Source organism: Bombus pyrosoma, linkage group LG11, assembly GCF_014825855.1.
Source record: "Bombus pyrosoma isolate SC7728 linkage group LG11, ASM1482585v1, whole genome shotgun sequence".
Lineage (NCBI taxonomy): Eukaryota > Metazoa > Arthropoda > Insecta > Hymenoptera > Apidae > Bombus > Bombus pyrosoma.
Genome location: NC_057780.1, coordinates 5,095,927 through 5,114,389, shown reverse-complemented (window position 1 = coordinate 5,114,389; position 18,463 = coordinate 5,095,927). Strand labels below are relative to the sequence as shown.

At 39.7% G+C, this 18,463-nt stretch overlaps 1 protein-coding gene across 11 annotated transcripts in view; it reads right to left on the bottom strand.

Moving 5' to 3' along the window:
• LOC122572905 (zinc finger homeobox protein 4-like) overlaps positions 1 to 18,463 on the bottom strand; it is a 404,144-nt gene that overhangs the window by 24,319 nt on the left and 361,362 nt on the right. For 2 of the 11 annotated variants that reach the window (XM_043738585.1, XM_043738586.1), the window contains exon 10: positions 16,280 to 16,350. The exons of the other annotated variants lie outside the window; for them this stretch is intronic. In XM_043738585.1, the coding sequence (XP_043594520.1) occupies positions 16,280 to 16,350 (71 nt within the window). The remainder of the gene's footprint in view (positions 1 to 16,279; positions 16,351 to 18,463) is intronic. 11 annotated transcript variants of the gene reach the window in all.

Genomic DNA, 18,463 nt, shown 5'->3' with positions numbered 1-18,463 from the left:
GAGCTGGTAATCGATACCGCGAGCTTTAATTAGCAGGTCGAGAATCATCGTGTTGTAAGCAAGCGAAGACTTTCAGAATCTGCATTCAACCACGTATTCCTAGCGTTCTTACAACTTGTCACGTATTTTTACGGCTCTTGCAAGTATCATCCTTTCAGCGTATCGCGATCGATTCAGTTGCAACTTTGCTCTACGACACGATACGTTTCCATGCTTCGAACAAATATCGGATTATTCGAAGAGTTCGCGGTGCTTTTATCACGGTGCAATTCCATTTGTCGCAACCGAGTTCTAGTTAATGCCCGATCGAACGAACTTTTGCCGCTTGATTTCATTCGCGCGAACGCGAGATAAAATTCAGCGAGGAAGATTGGCGAGCTTCTGTTACATGAACAACAATTATACAAACTGTTTGCCACGGGACGAGTTCGGATGAATGGAGTAGCAGCGTGATAAAGACACTATGAAATAACTCTGTGAAATAACGAAACGGTCTTTCGAGATTCACTGGACTGCTGTCTCGAACGCGATTAGCGGTGCCGATACATCGAAATTAAGAAATAAAGTGGCAGTTACAGGGTGTAATAAAAGTGCTTCGAGGCGTTAATTGGATGAACGAAGTTACTTACTTATCACGGTACTTATCACGGGAAACGAGAGATTCGTTCGGTGCATACCAGGGTCTTCTTCTTTCGAGTTCGCGCCAAGAGATTCCGTTGTAGCCGGGCATTAACCAGTCTGCCGATTGGTCGATCCTCGGGACGCGACATCGACACGTGATTAGAGTAATTAAGTAGAGGCTCCGCGTGGAAGTAGGGCGTTAGCGTTTCCCAGAGGGGATTAAGAAACCCTATCGAGATGGCGACCGGTACCCGTATAATTTAAATTCGCATTTATGTGCCCACGCTGTCTACCATGTACGCTCCGACCGAGAGTTCTTCAACCAACTCTTATGTATTTCAATTTTGCTTTTGTATTTAACTGATTGTTTTGTCTTTGATCGTATTTCATTTCCTGCTCTTGTGCGATGTGCACAATTGGAATCATTTTCTATAGCTCGTCAACGAATAGTTCACTATTTAAGAAATTCAAAGTTCCTTTTAGACTTTGAGTACGCGTATATGAAGTTTCTGTGGAAGTTTCTGTACAAATTTTGCTCTGCGGTTACACGCAAGTAACACAGAGGCGTAGAGCGAACGAAGGTTCTCGAAAATTTCATCGAGAGGCTGTTACAAGCGATGGATTTAAGCAAACAGTGTGAGATAATTGTAAAGTCGATCGCTGTTGGATTTGTAAATTGATTCGACGCCTTAAGAACTGTCTAGAGGAGTTTCTAATAGTATTCCAATAGTTAACGTTAACTTTATGTACATAGTTGGATACGTAGCTAGATAATTGTTAGAAAATATTATCAGCTGGAAAGGAAGATCGGAAGATAGAAACGTAGGTAGGCCATTGATGCTAATTTCTCGAGTTTGACACAATCTGGGACGAAGCTTGCCGGGCAGGGGGTAAGAAACTGGGACGTCAGATTTGTCTGGTGAGATTAAGAAGCCCTATCGTGATCAAGACACGAGCGTCTAACTATTAGATACTCCGATGCCGTAATGAGAAATGAAGATTTCCACGGGGAATCACGACGCGCGAATCGTCGATTCTCGCGATACCGTGACTCGATCGCCGTTCCATTGCAAATCGTAAAAAGAGAAACTTTACACGGATAAGCGTATCGATAACGAAGAAAAACGAAGGAGAAAACGCTGAGAAATGGCGAAAGTACGGAATATGCAGAGGTTGGTCGGTAAGTTCAAAGGGGCTACTCGGAATAAATCAAGCGGATGGGCCCGCGGTACGTGGTTTTCTTCTTTCCTGCTGCTTCTCTGACAGTCATTAGGATAATCAACGAATTAGCGTTTCCGCGCTAAGGACTGGATAAGGTATAAGGGAGTTAGGAGGACAAAGTGCGTCTCGACACGCGATCCTCCGAAATTGTACGGGATGCACGCTCCAAGATTCGTCTTTTCGTCGATACCAGCTGTGTGCTTCGACCATCCTTTCAGTCTTCTTTCTCTTCTTTCTATGAATTCTGTTTCGAATGGAAAGTTTGAGAAATTGTTTGAAGTTTTTCAAATGCAAATCTCAAAGGACTGAATGTATTCATAGCGCTGGATACACGTATGTTTGCCATTCTGGGGTATTTTAATTCTTTGGACAGTGTATGAAGTGGTTTCTAAAGCGTGGCTTTATCGTTGCTTAATTTTCCAGCCTAACGGAACGATAGAATTCAAGTTAGCTGCTAAGGTATACGAATGTATTTTCTCTCGAAATACGTTAACTCGATACAATTAGAGGGTTGCGATTACGAACGCAACGTTATCGTATCGACCGATCAAATAAAATCTGAAAACCTCTACAATCTGATACATTGATCGTAAGAACAGTTGAAAAGAAATTGTCAGATTAGATAAATAAAAGTCGCGCGGAAAATGATTTTCCAATTGTTCGAAGCAGTGTATTTAAATTTATTATCGATCTTGGAAAAGAAATAAATATAAGAACTTTATCGCGCAGTATGTACGAACAACAAGAGACATTATCTCGATGGTGGTAGAAGTGAGGAACAGTTTCCGGTCGAGGTTAAGGAGCATTTAATTAGTAGCACTTAACATAGTCGTCTATAGTCCTGGTCAATTTCACACGCGAGCGTACCCCTTATGGACACGAGACGAACGATCCCGTCTTGGGGCGTGAAAAACACGATGAGATAGTTCAGCTCTCTGACCACGTGGGTTGGTTTATCTTCGAGGAAAATCTTAGGACACAGCTCGAGCAAATTCCTGCTTTCTCGAGGGTTCCATCGCGAGGGTAAAAAACTCGTCTTCGCGTGCACGTAAGGTTCTGCGCCATTAACTTTAATGCCTCATCCTTTCCGCGGTATTAAAATGTTTACACAACACACCGTAAAATACTCTGATTTCCTTTTCCTGTAATTTCAAATTTCACCGTGTTACCGTACCGTAAATTTAGCTTCGTTGGGAACGAAGATGATATTATAAGATTCCTCTTGGATTAGTATATACGGCAGAATTCTATTTACGTCGAAGATCGAAGATTTCTATTTATGTCGATGATGAAGTTGACCGATAAATTTTTGATTAAACAACATCTGTTACGATTACCATACGCGTTTCTCAGTTGACTGATAATCGAACTAATAATAACTAACTAACGATCGACGTTACTTGTCACGCTATCGATACGATCAAAAGTGAAACTTCTGTTGCGGCGATTCACTCTGCATAAATAAATAGATCAAAGAAGAAACGAACCATACGCGTGATAAATAAAAAGATATTAAAATTCTTCCCATCTCTCATTCGCTCCCACGCCGGAAAGAAAAGGAAAAGCGAGAGCAAATAAATTACAATTAAAACACCTCGTTATCACCCCATTTCTCATCCACCCGATTCGTAACAGAACGTCTTCTATCGCGGTCCCATCAACCCGCCTCTTTAAGGGATCCTCCGCTTTAAGCCTTTAAGCACCTGACCATAAAGTCACTGGTAATTGTCTCGGTGAATCTGAGCGACTCACCCTCGCCGACAGGCATGCAAATAACTCGGGGTTAGTTAGCTAATGGGGTTGCCGGTGGCTCGATGCCCGTTCACAGAGTTCATTCATTAAGGGGTTGATGGCTTAATTGCCAGCTCGCGCAGCATCACTGCCACCCCCAAAAGGATCACGACCATCATCCTCTCTGCTACCTTTCCCTCTCTTCCTCTACAATCCTGGCTCGCCCATCCGGTTGATCTCTCGAGCAACAGGTTGCAACGGGAGACGTTTGTATCCAGCTGTCTCACTTTCTCTCTCCCTTTCTCTCTCTTTCTCTCTCTATCTGTCTTGTCGTCTCTTGGTACATAGGATCCAACTCGTTTGCGTCCCGAATTAAACGGCCGGGCCGAGCATTAATTAATTGTCCCAGGTCGGTTGCCGACAACGAGGGGAAGGGAAAAGAGAGACCATCCGGCGGGGTTAATTGTCGAGCACGTCGTTAACGCGATCCTTTCTGCCCTTTTACGCGGCGGAGAAAGTACTTTGGTTTTTAATGAGCCTCCAAACGATCCCCGCCGTTATTTATCTCTTTCTTTCTTCGACGTTTTTCGGTGTTACAATGACGAGTGTCATCATTAACTCTGAAATAGACGATTTTATATTGAACAGAAGAAAATAATCTCTGGAATAAATATACACGCGTGTCAGCGAGCGATGATCGTTTGAGAATATTCGCATCGGCCGAACGACGCTTATTATTATCTTTGGATGAACAGAAATGACATCTCCGTGGAAAACTACGACCGTCGAGTTGCGTCGATGTATATAACGAGTTAAATGGTCTGTCGTTAAATATAATATCGTTTGGTTACAGATTACTATGATATTTTTTGTTAGACTACTAAAATTTGGAGTATTTAATTTTATTTTGTAGTTGATATCCCTCGTGATAGAGGTTAGTGATAAAATTAAATTGAAAATTACGAAATTAAGCAATCTAAAGCTGAATCGTTATGGATACTCGTTGTATCCCCGGTGATAACAATTTAAGAGAATTATTTGTACGATTTATGCGACTGAAATATCAGCCTACTATTCATCGATAATGTCTATACGCTGTATATTATGATATAAACATTTCTTCTACATTGATATATTTACCGCTTAAGAATATTAATAATATTCTTCGATGTAGCATAAAGTCGTACATATGAATCTGTCGTTCATGTAGCTTGTCAAATCATTCTCGGAGAAAAATAAGCAAGCTCTGGAAGCGAAAGAGAACAGCTGATATTAGTGTAACAAGGTATAATCATGTACTTTTCTGACAGAACCAGTCTGTACGTATCCACTGGCTAAGTGCAACGCGTGACTAATTTTAACACATTTGAGTATTAGTTATTCCTGAACTTTCGAAATCTTTTCAACACTTCGTTACGGCAATCGCGATTCTTATAGTTTCCGTACAATAAAAACAAATTATTATGCTTGACATTTAATGTATTACTAAAATTAATTTAATTAATCGAATAACACAACATAACACACATCGAACGACGTAAGTAAGGAATAAAAAATAAGAAATGTAACGAATAAATAAATGAAACGAAATTAATAAAATGAAATACGCGTTATAGATACAAGACCTATGACATACATTGATCATGGATTTCGAAAGAGTTAATAAACCGAGGAATTAATTTACCGGACACGAAACTCGCAGCAGCGAACGTTACTTCGGATTGTTCGTCATTTGTTAATTTCGTTTCCAACGCGAAGAACAGGATCGCGTTATCCAGCGCGAATGGGAAACATTTTTTCTCTCCTTTCTCCATTTCTCTTCTTCGTTCAGCTCGGTCATGGAAGATTCTTTCTGTCTTTCGTTTTTTTTTCTCATTTTACACGAAGGTAACGACCATACGAATTTTCGCCATTTGTATGCGACACGGCGGTGCTGTCAACGTGGGTCGACGTGAATTATCGCGAGTGTCAGGCCTTACGACCCGTCCGTATGAACGGTTTAATTTAAGGTCGCTGGTTTAATTCCTGGTAGAAAGCGTGTCCTCGTAACAGTAGCTGGAACAACAGCGCCCATGGAAATTAGAGAGAACGTTAATTTTGACCCGATGGCTCCGTTACTTTGTATGTACGTTTCGTCTGATTTCTCAAAACGATGCCACCCGATCGAGAGCCATTTAAAATCCGCTCTTTGTATTAAATCGTCCGTCGACTCCACTCGCGCGTATGATACGACTGAGGACGAAGTTCATCTAAATATCCTTAACAAGGTAAGAACGAAAAATTATAGGAATAAATATTCTTATTTATGAATTTCACGCGCACGAGAAACAGAGTTAGTAGGAATTTTATGAGAATAATACAGCGTTTCACAACGATGAAATTGATTCGACGAGGTGCTTCAAATCGATGCTCTTTTACGAGATTATTTCCTTCGCATCGTAGATACATTTCATTCGACCGAAACTTTCTACGTGGATACGTATCTTCATAGTCGACTTTTCTGTGATTCTTGAAGAACAGAACGGAAAGAATAGAAAATAGTTGCGAAAGAACTGGATTCCGTTCGAATTCAATTTTTTTTTTTTTTTAATAAAAAATTGTCTCTTTCACTCGAAACGAGATTTCTACGAGACTCGAACTTACAGCGATTTCTCCTTTGAAATTCTCAATCCTCCTCGTTTTCCGTACCTAATCTACCTTTCCGTTTCATCAAGATTTCCAGGGAAATTCGGCAAGAAAGGGCAAGAGTAGAGTAGTTTGCCGGATTGGAGATAACCGATCGCATAAACCGGCGATGTGCCGTGGATGAAAATGGCCGTGGTTAGGGTGGAATCCAGAAATTCCCATCTACGCGATCGTCTATCTGAAGGCAGCGCGAGGAAACGCGAACGATGCTCCGTGGGCGGGGATGATTTAGTAATGAAGATATTAACGGACCGAAAGCGCGCCACAGAATACTGAGATTCAACTATCCAACGGCTGACATAACTCACGTTTATGACTCGAAGCCGGTTGCTTCCACTCTCCCAGCCTTCAGACCCTTTTTCTTTTCGTACACCCGTTACATCGTGGCAATTAATGCCCGAATCGCTGGGGAAACGTTTAGTCTGCGGTTTCGACGCGGCACGGGGATGTTTTTATGTCTTCTGTAATTACGTGGATTAATTTGATGACTTGATTAAGTGACCGAGAATGCTTTTGTTTACGATCGAATGGAAACCGTTAATAGCTATGTTTAAGTAATGATACTACGTTTGGAACGAGGATGTAGAAGTTTTTGGTGAGTTATTAACAGCCAAGCTAATTGAACGTTGCAAGTGTCGAATAAATGCGCGCGTGCCAAAGCTAAAGTTTTGTGGGAAACAGTCCTTTGTTTATCAAAACGTTATTTATCCACCGAATATAACGATATAATTTATTTACACGTGCTATACCGTTTCGTATCGTAACATTGTAATATTTCTACTTTAATATATCAAAGACTCGTTAATTAACGGTAAAAAGAATTTTATATTTTATGAAAGGACGTAAGTTCATTACGTAGCTTCCTTAAGAAGGCCGTAAGTGCCAAGATGGATTTTCTTATTCGATGGGATTAATTGAAGCAGATTTGATTTACGCACATGTTCGAGTACGAAGAAGGGGCACATCACACATACAACTCAATTTAGGAAACCGATCGTGTAACATACATCCTGTATCACGCGCGAAACGCTGAAAACTGTACGAATTACTGCGATAACGCTTCCCTCCGTGATTATTCATATGGCTCTTCATAATAAAGAACCCAGATTTTTACTTCCGCTCTACGATTATTCTTTAGAAGTGGCGTGTGAACTAAAATCAGGCGAGAATCATTTAAACTGTAAGAATCTATCATCGATTGACAAAGTCAGTAGTAGTCGCACGACAGCTTCCATTTTACGTGTTCCAATCCATTGTTAACAAAGTAAACAAGATTTTAACGAAACACATTTCTAACAAATAGTTTTCTTCCAATCTGACTAAATATAACGATATCAACCGTTAGAAATGACTATAAATTTTCCAAACGACGTAACGTTAACGCTTCTCGCGTTTCTGTATTATTACTAATAATAAGAATTACGATGATCTGTGTTAACGAAAACGTGCAATCTCTCGTAGCATTTTGTAACTTCGATAGCAGTTTTTATAAAACAGAATGAAATTGGATAAACTTCGAAGCGTTCTATATCTGTCCTCGAACGTCCCTAAGTGGTTCACCGAAATACAGAGATAGAAAATTTGCAGCTTTCGCGTTTTAGCGAATGTAGATCCTAATACAGACTGTTGCCTTTCTTTATATTAGCGGAGAAATAGGTACAGGGGTTGCAGAGGGTTCGGAGAAAGGGAAGAGACTGGCTAAAGGGAGAGATCGTAGCATAGAATAAGTTTCGCAAGGATACATTAGCAAAGTTATGCTCCCGGAGGCACTGCTGGCTACGCCGTATATCTTGGTTATTTTTTACTATCACCCCTGGCGGTACATAGACACACGCGGAAAGGGTGATTTCTTCACCCTTCGACCGGCCCCTTTGTACTTTGTACAAAAAAAAAAAAGGGCCAGTCAACCATCGACTATCCTAAAACCTTCGTAAACGTTTCCGTAGAAGCGTAGCTTCTAAGTTTTCTTCAAAGTTTTCACAATGCTGTATCGTTGATTTTTAGGTGTCATACTATATCGGGCCAGGAATTTCTATCGCCAACAGTTACAACGCAATAAAACTAAAAATAGTCGTGGCGTTCGTTTCGACGTAAATATGTCGAAAGATCAGCGACTCGAAGAGATATTATGACAGGGATTGTTTAAAATTTGTTAAAAGAAATATAGACGTACAGAGACTATCAAATTGCCTACGTTAAAGAACACGTTAGAAAGTAATACGAACTTTTTTAAATTGTCATTTGAATATTTGCCGATGATACACGTTCTCTTTTCAACGAAAGAATCTTTCATCGGTAGCAACGATCGAACAAATGTTCCATATGTCGGTTTCGAATTGTATTTTCCACGGGGTCACATTTTCCCGCATGGCTGATAGAAATTTATCCTAGGGGTGAGGGTTATTTTTATATTTATAGCATCACGAAGAGCGGGGGCAAGGGTGGTACTAATGTCTATATCCCCACTCTTCTTTCTTTTGTTGTTAATAACCATCAACGATAGGCACGCAGACCAAGAGGAGTCGAATTGTGGGGTGGGTGAGGATATTTCACGGGGTAGGAAAAAAACTGTGCTTCGAGAGGCTGTCTATGGATCGCACGGGATGACGATATTTTTTATACGAACTGCCACATCTTTACGCGACCTGTTCATCGTGTACGACGCGTTTATCCGTTCTTCGATAAAATTTCCAGTCGATTTGGTTAATTAACATCTTTGCATTAATCTTTAAAATTTCTAAAACGCTCGTGTAAACATCAATTTATATGCATACAGTTAAAAAAGAAAATACTGCGTCTAATTAACCGTTGTTGCCGAGTAAAAAATTCAGCTAAACTTAACCAAATATCGTTCATTTTCATAGAAACGAAATTTTATTATTTTATACAATGTCATGCACGAGTAAACTTAAATAAGTTGGGGCTGTGCGGTAACAGAGTAATGGTAGGTCGATGATAGGTTGCGTGCCCTTAAGAAAGGGTCGAAAAATGATAATGGAAAAGATTCCACGTTATTGTTTTTTGCAAGTAAATAACATTCAATTTACAAAATTTCATGCTTCGATGTTAATTATTCATTCCCTTCGCAGGTAAAACTACCGGGGGTTCGTTCTCTTCCTCTAGAAATTTAATATTAAAGTTTCTGCTTTGTCATACGACGTAACTCGAATAAATTATTAAATTGTTACACGTTGACGATCAAATTGGAAAACTTTATGTTCAATTGTATCTTGCACCTTCAATTTTGTGCTATTGCAGTTTAACCGTGAAAACTTTCCTTCTTAATATTTACACACATCGTCGTTATTGATCTTTTAATTCTACTATTTCGATGAATTATTCATTATAGTTTTGTCCCAACGATCTAGTCGTATCTTCGCATAAAAACTGAAAGAAATTTTGCCAAAATTCCAACAAATTTAAATACACGTTTGGTTGTTGTTTCACATTAAACGATGCTAATTTCCAAGAAATACAAATATATATATATGTATAAAAATAAATGTCAAGATATCGAAGAATAAGGGTACAGTGAAATTGTTCCTATACTATTTTTATCAGCACCTTCGAGCAAAGAGCTTCGCAAGCACCCAATTATAACATGTATTTTGTATGTAAAGCCACACTACCCTTATTAATACTTCGTTTCGAGCGGTCGCTCGTTCAGTATACGGGGGTGGTAAATTAGTTCTCCTATTTTTTCCCCCCTTATACGCGGATATCCGTTATTATCGGAAGTATGGGGGATGCGTGCTCACCCCAGTGATTCTCGCAAATGTATTCCGATTACATACATAGTTTCTTTGTGTGGTTGTGCGTTGCGGGCCGCAATTGCCGCTGGTTCTTACGGATAGCAGGCGTCGAAACAAAAAATAGCTTTATGTCACGAACGATCATTACCGAAGTTTTTTCAAAGGGGGTGGACGCGTGGCAGGGTCAGGGATGACCCGTAACCTTGGACAATGCGAGGAGACGGTCATTCGCCTTGACGATCGTGAGTCCTGCAGGTGCTGACCAATCCATCGTGTCATAAAATAATCATGTGTATGTCTCTTTGTACTTCTTTACTTTCCTTTTTATTATACACTGTATTTCATTCGGCACTCTGAAACTTCGTCGCTTCACGATTGTCATTTCACTGTAAGTTTTTCTGTCTACACGAGCTTAACGCGTTTGCTACGGACGTCGTGTATGTGTGCGACGCTTTAAGAGTAATTTATACGTTGATTTTAGGCTGCGAAATAAGCGATTATATGTACATATGAGTTTCATAATTTATTTAACTTTCGATTTAGAATCACACGGATCATTTTCAACCTGAAAGAAGCTAATTTATATGATATCGTCTCATCGGGCGTGATTAACTTCGAATCAATCGGCGAAGGAGGTAGAATACAAAAAGACTATTTATACCGAGCAATTACCCTCATTCCTATTTAAAACATTTTAATTCGGACGTCGACCCTCGGTATCTCTGTCGTGACATTTCGATACGCGACAGAGTATCGTCGCGAGCAGACACGATGGTGTACTAGTCACGAGATCCACCCTTTCGAATATATATATTCCCTGAACGTACGATCGAAAGAAATTATTTTATTCGTAATTGTGATGGAAAAATTACGTTTTATCTAATTTTGGTCAAATTTCTTGCAACGTTACGCTAATGACGATATCTTCAAACATCAGGAATAATAGCTTTCGCGTTTAAATCGCCATATAAAAGATTGATACTGTAAGGTAAAACTGAACGCAAAGTCTTCCACTGCGATCGTCAACGCGCATCCGTTTAATCGTTTATTCGCATCGAACTGCGAAATTTTATGAGTTATATCGTTTAACGATGCGGCAAATTCGCTATTGAATTTGTAGAGAAAGAGACGAGACCACCCCCCCCTCATCCTTGCGAATGATCGCTAAACGACGAAAAGTAAGGAAGATGGAAGCGTTTCGAACGGTACATACATCGTTTTCACGGTCCGTGTCGTCTGTCTACGAACGTGACACGCTGTTTAGTCGATACGACAGCGCGATCGCTGGTGCAACCAGCAGCTGGCACACGTGATTTTCTAGAAAAGAGTAATTTCCACCGTCTAACAGCCTTTATTTCACCCTCTGCCACCTTCGTAGCCTTCTTTTTATTTTGCCCTTTCTCCTCGTTCTTCATCGGGCTCGCCTCATTTCTCGTCGATCGAACGTCGACATTCGACGATCGCCCTGCCTTCAACTTCAAAGCGAGGACGTCTCATTATCGGACTTTCCGCTTTCTTGACACTGCATCCTCGCCACCTTCCGCTTACCCTCTCTTCGTCAACCATCATCCCCTTTATTCCTTACGGACGGAGCAAGGCTATCCGGGGAATTTATTTTTGCAATTCCAGCACGATCGGATGTCGTGACCAGGCGATAATTGGATACCGTTCCGCTTTTAAAATCCTTTTGTGAAACGTTTATTAGAACGCCGCGGTATGTGATCGAAGGGTGGAGGTTTCCAGGCGCGGAATTGACGATCATTCTCGCGAGATCCTGCGAACGGTGTCTTCGTGACACCGATGATATTGGGATGCCTCCCCTTCGTCGTTTGATCGATAATTTGTTTATACGTTGCTTTCGATTAACGGACGAGAGGTATTCACGGTGTATGATATACGAGCGCCGCTGTCCATGCAAATGGTTCTCTTGTATTTAAATTACACTAGAAATTGCTCTATCTACGCGAATGATAATTGTACGTGGATCTTTTTATATTTTACTTGTATCGGACTATTACTGTACACGTAAAATATAGAACGATCCGGTTACGCGAACGTGTAAGATCTTTTAGAACTTAGATGGCTAAACGCGTCGAGATAATCGAGATTCAGCTCTAACATATTCGCTAGTTTCCTTTATTCGTTTATTAATCATTTGGCATTCGTCCATCGCACAAAAGAATACAACGATAGTGTTAAATAATAAATAGTGATAAATCCTTAGCCAAATCTATTACGCGTCCCAAAATTTGTCCACGCACGCGTATTATAGAAATTTACGTTTCGATTTTTGCACGGTTAATCCCTCGTTTTCGTACCGAAACGATGTAAAAGCATCGTTGTTTTCACAGAAGACACACGAATCTATCCGCATTAAAAGAGCGTGTAGGCGTCAGGATAGTACCTTCGAGAGAAATCGATTTGGTTCATAAGTGGGGTTATAAATCATTGAGTAGTCGAGCTGTGCAGCATTGTTGCTGCATACGTACCGAGGGGTTCGCCTTTAGATATCGATCAGACAGTTTATCTTCTCGGTACAATAAAATAATCGTTCGTATCATTTGCTCGCTTTCACCGTTTTCGCGTCACCACGGAAATATTTCTTCTGTAGTAGAATATTTTTAAGAACTTTCTGTCGAACCTACGATCAACGCTCGTTACGAAATGATGTACGTTTCGTTGTATTTCCTTTGTACACAAACGATTACGAAATCTCCGTTATTTCACTTTCAATATCTAATCGTGGTAAAGAATACCTTAGTTTTTTAATTAAACATTTGTAGCCGTTCGTTGCTGTATTATCTTTCCGTTGTAAGTTAAGCGAGCGTTTAAACGGAATATTTTCAATGGAAATTTCGTAGAAAGATAACGAAAGGTATTTAATTAAGCCAGATCTTTAAATCCAGAGCGATCATTAATTCCATTAAAAATAGTTTGCGAAATTGGATGTACAAATTATTCTCGAGATTTCTGGTAATTCTATTGTTTCCTAGCATATCGCTGATTTACAAAATATGAAAATTCTCGTGTAGAAAATTTTGTCATCTTCCTAAGAAGCTTATGCATAATTTAATCGGATCACGGTGGGTTTAATCGCGATTCAACCTTCAACGCAAGTCAGAAATATTTTTCATCAGAATCTATTTAAAAAGATGGCGCGAAACGAGAGAATAATCGAAACGTCTAAAATACCAGGCAAGGAAATTCAATCAAAGCGTAATTTTACGGCTAGATGGCCAATCATCGTACTAATGCAAGGACTGGTAGAAATTCAGCTTTTCTTTGTCGACATTTTTCTTTGTATCGAGGCATTTTTTGTCGATCGTAAGCAAAGGTTTCAGAAAAGGCTAAACACAGTGAATACCAGCGTGACTTTAATAAGCATTCACACTATTCCTGGGACTGAATGCCTCCATTGTTTGGTACAATGCGGAAGATTACGAATCTACATGACAACGGGCAGACTTTGACGGTTTTTGGGTCGTGTTAAGGGTCGAGGTGACGCCTGGTAGACCTCACATCGAGTTTATTCTTACATACTTAATCGTCTCCTTTATTTTCCTTCTTTCATTGCCACGTCACTGTTTTAACGCCAGACAGGCTATATTAAAAAGGGAATTTTATCTATCTAGGATGCTTTATGAAATACGAAGTAAGACTAACAAAATTCAAAAGGGTGACTTTTATATCGTCTTGTGTATAACAAATATGAATATTTATTGTTTCGACTAGAATTGTTAATAACGTTAGAGAAACCGTACGCCGACCGCTATACCGATATAACGTGATATTATAATATTTTAGTAATATAAGGTGCTAATAACGTAACGGTGATGGTTGGTACTAATCGCGTTAATAAAATTTATAGTTTGAAATTCGTTCTTCTCTTTCTAAACCGTGATACATCGTTGGCAAAGTATTTAATCGCAGTTAACGCAATTTCGCACGCGACAGGTTAATCAGTGCAACCCCCAACAAACAGAGTACGCGGCCAAAGCCACAAAGAGAGGCGTTCTGCGTCGAGTATTTCCTTTCTAAACGAGACGAGCACGCCCTTGCCACGGGGCGAGGAACATCCGCGATACGCTCATTTGCATGGAGGGTGAGACACGCTGGAGTAGAATTGAAAAAAGGGCAGGGCAAAAAAGCTTCTGGTCGCGCGACCCAACGCAAAACAAGGTTACCCACCGTGCAGGTTTCGAGTTTCGTTCGCCAAAGTAGGGAAAAAAAGAAACAACGGTAACAAGACATAAGGCAGAACGAGGGAAACATTGGATGTTTGACGGGGAGCTAATTTGAGGTTAGACTAATTTCGCACGCAAAGAAAAAGGTCGTCCATGGCGAAGGCAACAGGGTGTACGGCGACGAAAAAAAAAAGTTGAACGCGATTGGGGATTGGGGAAAACAAGGGATGGTCGTTTGGACGTGCGAGGATAACGATGGAAATTATTACGATCGTAAATTAATTCGGTGCCTGCTTGATCTAAAATTGAAATTTTAGATATGAGTTGCGAGATACGTTGGATTTATCTTTAACGAGGAAAGCGTAAGACACGTAGAAAATGAAAAATTTGTTCAAAAATCTATTTTGGATATGTAGATGATTTTTAAGTACATAAAAAAAATATACTTAAATTTTAAGTAGAGATAGCTAGATCTAAAGACGCCGAATTAATACACAGACCTAACAATTACGACGATTTAAAGTTTCACGCGTATATTAGGAGTGAAAAATATTTAAAAATTTTTAGAATTTTGTACCATGCTAGATATGAAATAATATTTTTCGTAGTCTAGTAGATGATATTTGAAACGCACTGAAAAACAGCTTCGAGAAGCCTTTTCCTTCGTTGTCAGTGGTCAACAAGTTTCTTTGTTCCCAAGTTGTTACGTTCCTGCATAAAACGCGCGACAGTTTACGAGAAAAAGTTGAAGCGAACTATCGAAGTATGTTTCGTGAAACGATAATCGATAGGGCCACGACGCGTAACAGTGGCAGCAACCTGTTCTACGACTTTCTCTTTCACGGACTATTAAATAAATAATTGCACTGCCACGTTGTAATTGCCCGCCGAGGTTTTCTATACGCGTTATGAATTTGTCGCTAGCCGATGTAAATCTGGCATTATGTTGCAGTTTACACGTTATGGACAATATTTCATCTTTTCGAGCGTGCGTTCAATGACGTAGTTTTAACGATTATTGGTCTACTTAAGACAGGATTTGAAAAAGTGAGATTTACATGGAAAAATTCATCGGAAGTAGAATAAATTATACTTTGAAAACATTCGCTTATACTATTGGAACGTTGAAAAAATAGTTTTCAATTTCGTAATAAGAAACGTAGAGCAACTGCCACACAATCTTAAAAGTGCAACATTTCGAATCTGTGTGAGCTGCGAACTTCGAATCTCGAAACTTTGAATTTCAAATTATTGCTCGAATGATTTGTTACGCAAAGTCTTTAATATAGAAACGAAACAAGTGAAATATCCATCTCAAGCTAACGAAAAATCAACATATCGAATTATCGAAATTTGTAGGTCGAACATTCTGTTGCGGATTAAATTGTACGTTGATAAAATGTTCCTCAAGAAGAACTTGGTATTTTATAAATCTTGCTACGCCTATAGCTTTCGTTTCAAAAACTCATTATCCGAATATCATCTATACACACTACAGGTATCTGGAAACGTTCGAGCACCTATATATTTATCACTATAGTAATATCGAAATGAGATACCTAACTCACACAGCGTAATATTTTTAAAAATTTCAAACTGGTTATATTATCGGGCTAAACGAACCAGCAGATACCTTATCCGACTCATTAAAATTAATGTACCTTTTCTTTTCAATAATTTCCATTTACTGAGAATCCAAGGTAAAAAGGTTACTCCTCGTCTGACACAGGCAAACACATCAATACTGTTACAAAAACGATAGTATCTACATACAAGTCAAACACGTGCGAATGCGTGCCATGTAATTTGCGCACCGTTATCTACGCTATCACGTGTACCGTCATCATCGCCGCTTTCAATTAAACGATCCATAATGCGTTAACAACGCAACTATACGCTTCTACGATAAAACGCCGATTATCCGGATTTTACCGATTTTTTTACGTTTCAAATTGTATATTCTCCTATTTATCCAGATAATCAGCGTCGTACCATTATAACATAGAACACTGTTCTCGCCCGTCTGTCTCTATCCGCACGCTTAAGTTTGAGTAATATGTATGTATATTTATCGTTGTTACTGACCTGTTGATGGCCAGGACGCGACTGAGGCTGGGAGAGAACCTGGCCTGCATGGTCTACTTGCACCGCTGAAACTATCACAAGCATTTGGTGTTTTATTCGGTCGTGATGTATTTTTCTTAATTCTTTCTTTTTTTTCTTTTTTTAATTTTTCATACACGAAACAATTTTGAATAAAAGGAGAAGAGGGTCAGGGCTAAATCTATGTAATACCTCTAGCGAGCATCGATTCGATTGATTTATTCTGTTCTATTGGAACAAAATTAGAGAAAATTTTTTTCGTTATTAGAGACGATTAAAAAGAAAATTAAATTTTTAACTTCTTCGAAATTCTTTTCCAACGTCTTTTCGTTAAAAATGAAATTGCTAACTTCGGAGATGGATCGGAGATAAAAATCAGTCGTTATTAATTTTGGGAGCCGATTGAAAGAAACCACAGAGCAGGCCAGACTCTCTTTCGCCTCGAAACCGGCGCCTCCGTCGCGTCGCCGTACTGCAGTAGAATTCTTTATACAGCCGTTTCACTCTGTCTGCCGTGAACAGTCTCTGTTCGCTTTTTCGGCGGGTTCGAGCATTCCCGCGAACGATAAACATCGAGGACGTTGATCGTTCAAGTAGTAGAGATCAATAATATTGTTGTTGGTGGGTCACGTTATGGTCGATTGTTGTTTCGTTACTGGCACGCGGAGGCCGGTTTAGTGCGGCCGTGGACACTTTCGTGCAGCGTGATTTATATTTCGTAGGAAAGCGGTACGAGAGTATCGTATGCGTCGATGGCAACACCACGTAGGTGCAGCTTGATAAGCGTGAAAGTTTATGCTACGCTTCGAGACTCGATTGTTTTGCATGTCGCTTTCTATTATATAATCAATTTTTTTCCTTTCATTTTCTTTAATTGACTTGTCATTGTCTAGTTTTTAGTCAGCCTACTGATACGTTCATGGAGCCAGGTTACGCGTCTGATCGAAATCCTACGACGAAGCAAACGCGATTGAAAACGAAATTTAAACGGGAAATTCGACGATAATTCGTAAACGAAGCGCACATGTGTAAGGATAAGCGTAAATGTGGATTCTGCGAGAAAATATCTCTTATATTACACGTTCGCGAATTAGATACTTAACTATCGACGTTATTATTCCTACGATCTGCAGCAAAAACTATAACCCAACACGTATTATTAAAATATAAACAAGACAAGGTAATACAGAAGTTTTAAACGAACCTCGTATTCAGCTTGTTCGACTATAATTTTCTACATCGTCGTATAATAATGATGGCAGTGGTTTCAGAAAGAGTAGAGATAATTCACAATTACATTCGAACAACCCGAAGATGCCGAAGCATCGTTATTGCGCCTAACTGCGGCACACAATTATAACGCGAAAAACTGTATGATTAATTAAAAAACCCAAAGGGATTATACACATCAGCGAGCCCTTTTTTTCTTTTATATGGTACATTTACGAGCATATGCGTAAAGAGTTTCATAACTGCAACGATGGTATCGGGGTGTTATAGTTTTTACTACGAAACTTCGTAAATCTTTGGCTTTGTACGAGCGAAATAATTCACCCGGGTCGAGTACAACGCTGTGGTTAAGTATCGGCACAAGGTAACGCAACCCATAATTAACATGGTGCGCGGATTGCGCGCATATAAAACAGCAGTTCGTCGAAGCATGTTAATAAACCGCGCTACGCATCGAATCGTTTGGAGTCGAGGCTCAACTCTCAAAATGTGATTTCATTGCTACTCGGAGAAATCATGCGTTCCCTTTGAATCGTTGAATCGTTGAATCGTTAAGAGGCAAAGCATAAAGATCGATGCTCGGTGATACGAGAGTAAATGAAATAATACGACGCGACACGCTTGTAAATGAAATGGACGTCGTTACGTTTATAGCAGATCGTACAATGTACTTATTTATCCAGTTGTAACTGTACGTACGGATCTTTAGTCGTCGTTGTTGTTGCGTGAAAACTATAATTTCGTATCACTGACCCAATTCCTCGAATCTTTTCTCCTTCGTGTTATTAATTCGAAATTACTGCTTCACCGACCAGATATTTTTCGCCAATTGTCAATGCAACACGATTTACAGATAACAATTATTAAGCGTGACGTATATATCTCTTTCGAACGTTCGTGCATTTTTTGAACGTGACAATATCTCGTACTGTGCGA